Genomic DNA, 7500 nt, shown 5'->3' on the forward strand with positions numbered 1-7500 from the left:
TCCACCAAAACGTACATAAATTAAACCCAAGTTGTATATTTGTGGCTATGAATTCAATTTCCCTTACCGAGTGGATCCCGACATAATACCGCTTCGATACGGTGGGTCACAAATGTTAAGTGTTGCTGTTGGCCAGGGACCCCGTGTAAAGCGCTTTGAGCACATACAGTGGATTTTGCGCTATAGACATAAGCTCAATCAAACATGGCTTCCCATACTGACAAATGACAATATTCAATCATTTCAACAGTAGGCTTGATCAGAAGAAGATAATTTTATTTGTTATCTCCCTTATATAGATATGACAATTTTTTTAAAAACAACTTAATAAGAGTGGATATCGCAGTTTGGTGATTTTGTTTTGTTTTGTTTCTTTGTTTGTTTTGCTTGATTTCGTTTTTTTTTTTTTTTTTGTTTTTTTTTTTTTGTTCTGTTATTTTTGTTTTGTTTTGTTTTTTGTTTTTGTTTTGTTTTGTGTTCTTGCTTCATTTTTTAATTTTTTCCTTGTTCTTAATTTATCTATTTTTTAATTAATTTTTTTTTTTTTTTTTTTTTTTTTTTTGTATTTGATTTTGCTTTTGTTTTCCTTTTGTTATTGTTTTTATTGGATTTTCTTTTCTTTTTTTTTAGGGTTTTTTTTTTTTTTGGTTTTTGTTTTTTTTTGGTGGGATTTGTTTTGGTTATTTTTTTATTTATTTTTTTTTTTTTTGTTCTTTTTTTTCCTCGTGCTATTTGGACGGTGTGGGAGCCACAAATAGACTGGGTGGTTTGTTAGAGTTGATTTTCAATGGGGTTCTATTGTAAAAGCATCTCGCTCCAAGCTTTCAGAGGAGTTCTTTGTTGTGCTAATGCGTCCTAGCCATGAATGAATATGGAGTCCATTGATTTCTAGAGCCTTTTAACCATGGGGAAGACTCATGACCTGTTGTTGTCAATCATTTATTATAATCTAATGTCTGACTATTGCTGATGAATTGATTGATGTACACTGGAAGAAAAATTGATTTTAAAAAATTGAGCTTTTTATAGCGCAATATCCACTAAATGTGCTAAGGGCGCTTTACAAGGAGTCCCTGGTCAACAGCAACATTTAACATGTAGGACGGGACATGCTGCCTATTAGGCGATATTACAATTTTTCGGACAAAGACAACGCTGTTAACGGCCAGGTACTCATTTTACACCTGAGTACGGTGAGAGAATGTAAGTAAAGAGCCTTTTCCAAGGACTCAACTATGCGCCGAAAGCGAGGCTCGAACCCAGGACCTTCTGATCCGAAGGCGAGTGTCAGACCACATAGCCGCACAAGGGGTTTAATACGTTTGAAAAGAATTTGGGCCAGAATACTCGTCCCTCTCAAATATCGATCGATTTAAATGACTCTCATCTTGTCAAAAACTCTCAAACCTGGGACGTTGCAAGGTCATTGACTAATATGACTTTGCAATGTCCCAGGTTTATATATATATATATATATATATATATATATATATATATATATATATATAATGAACGTGCTCAAATCGCTTTACAAAGTGTCCCTGACAAACAGCAACACATAACATATAGAACGAGACATAGCGCCTGTTAGGTGATATTACATTTATTTTTCGACAGCGACAACGTGGTTAACAGCCAGGTACTCATTTTACACTTATGTACGGTGAGAGAAAATCACTAAAGAACCTTTTTTTTCATGAACTCAACTACGCACCGAGCGAGTCTCGAACCCAGGACCTTCCGATCCGAAAACGAGTGTCATAGCACAAGACTGCATAGCCGAAAACGAATAGATCGAAAGAGATTTTTTTAAAAAAATAAGTGAGAGACGAATAAAAGCAGGGGAGAATAAACCATATTTAAAAATTTGGCCAGAAAACTCGTCCTTCAAATATCTATCGATTTAAATGACCCTCATCTTGGCAAAAACTCTCAAACCTGGGACTTCGGCGAAGTCCCAGGTTTGAGAGTTTTTTGCCAAGATGAGGGTCATTTAAATCGATAGGTATTTGAAGGACGAGTTTTCTGGCCAAATTTTTAGATATGGGTTTTTCCAAAGCACGCCATAATAGAAATACTCGTTCCATGGCTTGTTCAATTCATCGCCCCATTTCCGGTAAGTTCACGTTTCCCATTGATTATAAATAGTCTGAACTTGACGTCAAAGAGGTCTTTGTTATTGGTTTTTTTGTTGTTTTTTTTTTTTTTTTTTTTTTTTGCCATCCGCGTTAATGAATAATTCTCACTCACTTGTATTAACCAGACTATAATCGTTCAAAGTTACACATAGTTTTGTGTTTTGGTCTATTATACTTCCGGATGGTAATGTTGTGAGTTTTTCAGCCAAGCGCATAATATCTATATATATATATATATATATATATATATATATATATATATATATATATATATATATATATATATATAATATATATATATATATAGCTATTTCTCTATTGGAAAAACAGAATGACACTTTTCGGTTAGTTGTATCATAGCCATCGTTATCACAATATAGCTTGAGATTAGAACCCTCTTCGACTTACAGTTTGACCGTCGCCATCGTTAACTTATAGATAGAACAAATATGACGTCACTCATGCCATTGTTATTGTCTTTTGCCATCCATATTTCTCACTACACTGTATTATCCAGACTATAAACGTTCAAAGTAACACAGTTTTGTGTGTTGGTCCCTTATTCTTCCGGATGGCAATGTTGTGTGCTTCTTAGACAAGTGCATACTATCTATAGCCTGACACTGACCAAAAACTAACGTCAAAATGCCAGTCTTTGGCCACAAAAGAAAACAAATCGTGAGTTGTATTCAATAGTTCAACCAATGGGACCACTTGTTTCCATGAGCTCTACTAACAACAACTCACTAGGCGGTGCAAAAACGGAATAATGACGTCAAAATGTCAGTCTTTTTCGGTCTCAGTGTCAGGCAAAACTGAACGATGGCTACGGTTTGACACCATTTTTAAGGTTTGTTTAGCGTCTAGTGAGTTGTCGTTAGTAGATCTCATGGAAACAAGTGGTCTCATTGGTTGAACTATTGAATACAACTCACGATTTGTTTTCTTTTGTGGCCAAAGACTTGTCTTTTGGCGTCATTTTTTGGTCAGAATCATTCTATAGATAGTATTCGCTTGGCTAAGAAGCTCATAACATTGCCATCCGGAAGTATAACGGACCAACACATAAAACTGTGTGTATCCATGAACGTTTATAGTCAGGTTAATGCAGTTCAGTGAGCATTACTCATAAACGCGGATGGCAAAAACAATAACAAAGACCTGAGTGACGTCATCTTCGAACTATCTATAGATAGTTCGAAGATGACGTCACTCAGATCTTTGTTATTGGGGGTTTTTTTTTGCCATCCGCGTTTATGAGTAATTGTCACTAAATTGTATTGACCAGACTATAAACCATCATGTGTGTTTGCCAGTTATACTTCCGGATGGCAATGTTGTGAACTTCTTAGCCAAGCGCATACTATCTATAAATTAACGATGGTGACTTTTGGATGCCTTATGTTTCTAAATTTGGATTTGTTATTGAGTTTATCTGATTACTCTAAGGCTAGGAGCACATAATTAGATCTGATAGCCGAGCGCAACTATGGGCAGGTTTTAACATTGTTAGACAAAGATCTGAACTTGGGTGTATCGAAGGTGCCAGACAAAACAAGAAAGAAAAATAGAAGAAAAAACATCCCAAATAATCTTACATCGGTGCCTGCTCCTTAATTTCTTAATTTGATATCGAAGTGACTATTCTTATCCCCCTAGTCTAGGATGCTAGTCTTCATAATAGTAGTCCACAATTGTTGTATGTTTAATCCAAAGGTTGTAATGCAGTAATTTGTTAAGTTTCTTGTCACAAGTTGCACAATTAAAAAAAAAATCAATCAAATCCAAATCGCAAAAAGCCGGCGACGTTTCTTTCGGTAATCCAATCGGCCTGGGGGGGGGGGGGGGAATGAGAATAGAGGCAGCCATTTGATATATTATTATTTTCTTTCATTTGATATAATACCAAAAAAATATGGAGCAACTCAAATGTCCTCGTCCTCGTCCTCCCGTGTTCAATTTAAATGGTGTTTGATGCAAACGAAGGTTCACAGTATCACCCACACACACACACACACACATACACACACACACACACACACTCATACATCCATACATATAGAAGACAACCACAATATTATGGTAACAATGCATAATATATACATACAAGATTGAAAGCCATATCAACAGCAGTGAAAACAAGTATTATTCATAATAATATAAATCTCCCATCATATAATTCCCTGTCTACTAACACATTGAAATAATTCATAGATTTTGCATTCTTTGTTTCAAATTTCAAATTGTTTCATTTCTGGACAATACGAATACCGAACCAGTTTTGTCTTATGTATGTTTTGCATTTAGTGACAAAATTCTTAAACGTGTCCCCTCTAGTAAAAGTAATATTAGAATATGAAAAAAAAATCAGAAAAGTATATCCCTTCCAGACCATGTACTAATATATACACCTTAATTAAATTCCCACGAATTCTATATTTCAAACGTTCATACATTTTCCTCCTTTATATTATCTTTCTAAATTAGTCTGACTTTACAATATAAACAACAACAACAAAAAAACATGAAGTTGGATAGGCCAAGTACTAAAAGGAAGTTACTCCTCTTTGTTGTTCTCGTGACGTCACATCCTGTCTCCAACGTCTTGGCAATCACCAATATGTACCAAAACACGGGAGGAACACACGGCGGTACCACTTGGGGCAAGTTTTGTTATAGTCGAGGTGACTACCAACCGTCGTGTGGATGGGAAGCTATAGTGTCTGTGTCGTACACGATAACCAGGGTGGAGGTTTGTAATAACTGTTATATATTGTTTTCATCATCGTCATCATCATCATCTTCCTTCATCATCATCGCCATCATCATCATCATCATCATCATCATCATCATCATCATCATCATCATCCTGTCTCCAATGTCTTGGTAATCACCATTGTGTTCCAAAACACGGGAGGAACACACGGCGGTACCACTTGGGGCAAGTTTTGTTATAGCCGAGGTGACTACAAACCGTCGTGTGGATCGGAAGCTATAGTATCTGTGTCGTACACGATAACCAGGGTGGAGGTTTGTAATAACTGTTATATATTGTTTTCATCATCATCATCATCATCATCTTCCTTCATCATCATCGCCATCATCATCATCATCATCATCATCATCATCATCATCATCATCATCATCATCATCATCATCATCATCCTGTCTCCAATGTCTTGGTAATCACCATTGTGTTCCAAAACACGGGAGGAACACACGGCGGTACCACTTGGGGCAAGTTTTGTTATAGCCGAGGTGACTACAAACCGTCTTGTGGATAGGAAGCAATAGTATCTGTGTCGTACACGATAACCAGGGTGGAGGTTTGTAGTATCTGTTATATACTGTTATTATCATCGCCGTAATTAACAACATCATCATCATCATCATCATCATCATCATCATCATCATCATCATCATCATCATCATCATCATCATAATCATCATCATCATCATCATCATCATCATCATCATCATCATGATCATCATCACCACCTTCATCGTTATCATCAGGTTCTTTACTTAAATTCTCTCACCGCACTCAGGTGTAAAATGAGTATCTGGCTTTTGAGAACATTGTCTCTGACAAACAAAGATTTTGGTCTAGTCTTAGGAGTCTCTTGTTGCGTCCTTCATTCTATAGATTGTATGGGCTTGGCGATTAAGGTCACAGCATTGCCATCCGGGAGTATAACGGACCAACACACAAAACTGTGTGTAAATTTAAAGTCGGGGTGATGTAGTTAAGTGAGAATTACTCATAAATGCTGGTAACAAAACGTAATAACGAAGACAAGAGTGACGTCATCGTCGTTCTATCTACACACTGCGGATTTGTATAACGTTTTGAGCACAGTCAGAGGACAATGCGCTATATAAAAGCGTTTTTTAAATGATATTTCACTGACAACTTTGATGGAACAATAACATTCTCACTTTGCCTGGGTGGAGAGTCGAGGCAGAGAAACAATGGGGATGATGTATATGACCCTTCCACCCAGCACTTCTCTACGGCTCAGAAACATGGACCTTGAACAAACAAATAGAGAAAAGAATTGAGGCCTTTGAAATGTGGACTTTCCGTCGCCTTGGAAAAATCAGTTGGAAAGAAAAGAAAACAAATCAAGAAGTCTGTGACATCCTTGATATCAGAACGACCCTAATGAAAGTAATAAAAACAAAAAAAAAACTAAGGTATTTTGGACATCTAAGACGCCATCAAACTGTCAACAAGGACATTCTTGAGGGTAGAGTTGAGGGGGAAAGAGGAAGTGGCAGGCCAGCAAGAACTTGGATAGATGATGTGAGGACATGGACAGGATTGTCGGCAGCCGAATGCAGTCAGCAAGCCGTCAACAGGGAAGATTGGCGTGTCATTTCAAGTCGACCTCAACCCATGAGATGACACTGGAAGAAGAAGAAGAAGTTGCTGGGAGTCATAGGTCACATTGGGAAATGTGCTCAAAGTTCCCCACACTAAGACGCCGCTACTTAAACCGGGTTATACTGGAGCCATTGACTCATGGATATGAAGTTTGTCCCAGTTTCTATAGCGTGAAACAGACAAAAGCATAATTATTTGTTATCCTTTGGATAGGACGCTTGTATGTGCTGCCGTTTTGGTAAAGAACACAGTGTGTGCTATTTGGTTAACATTGCATAAACTGTGTTTTTTAAAAACAACGGCAGAATGGCAAACTACTTTCCGCCAGATCTAACAGACTCAGCTACCCAATCACTGATGGGTGGAAAAGGGTGGGGGGAGGGACATAAGAAAAAAATCTCGACTAAAAAAAAAATTGAGCTTTTATATAGCGCAATATCCACTAAATTTCTCAAAGAGCTTTACAAGAGGTCCCTGGTCAACAGCAAAATTTATCATGTAGGACGGAACATGACGCCTGTTAGACGATATGACAATTTTTTTCGGACAGAGACAACGCTGTTAACAGCCAGGTACTCATTTTACACCTGAGTACGGCGAGAGAATGTGAGTAAAGTACAGGGCCTTCTCCAAAGACTCAACTATTCGCCGAGCAAGGCTCTAACCCAGGACCTTCCGATCTGAAAGCGAGTGTCATAACACGAGACCAGATACTACTTCACTAGGGACCGATCTCGATTCATCATTCTCGTATTTAGCGAGTGCTCTATCAACTGAGCTGTCGGTACCACTTATGTCCTAGTGAACTAGAAGGAAATAATAGAGAAGAACACCATGACGTCACACTCTATACATTTTCGGTTCCAAAATCATTGGAAGTGTAATATATAACCAGTCATTCGAAATATCAATAATCAAAATGTTGCATATTAAATCAAGTACAATTAAGTGAGAACTATTCACTGAAATGGATGT

General features: G+C 37.3%; 1 protein-coding gene across 3 annotated transcripts in view; it reads left to right on the forward strand.

Annotated features, from left to right (window-relative positions):
- The window catches only part of LOC144960572 (uncharacterized), a 26587-nt gene that overhangs the window by 5639 nt on the left and 13448 nt on the right, over positions 1-7500 (forward strand). For 2 of the 3 annotated variants that reach the window (XM_078893786.1, XM_078893785.1), the window contains exon 2: positions 4626-4890. In XM_078893786.1, the coding sequence (XP_078749912.1) occupies positions 4663-4890 (228 nt within the window). In that variant the 5' untranslated portion in view covers positions 4626-4662. Of the gene's footprint in view, positions 1-3453; positions 3522-4625; positions 4891-7500 lie in introns of those variants that run through there. The other variant, XM_078893787.1, reaches the window with a different exon arrangement.

This window comes from Berghia stephanieae, chromosome 15, assembly GCF_034508935.2.
Source record: "Berghia stephanieae isolate SIO BIC M18660-M18661 chromosome 15, UCSD_Bste_1.3, whole genome shotgun sequence".
Taxonomy (NCBI): Eukaryota; Metazoa; Mollusca; class Gastropoda; order Nudibranchia; family Aeolidiidae; genus Berghia; species Berghia stephanieae.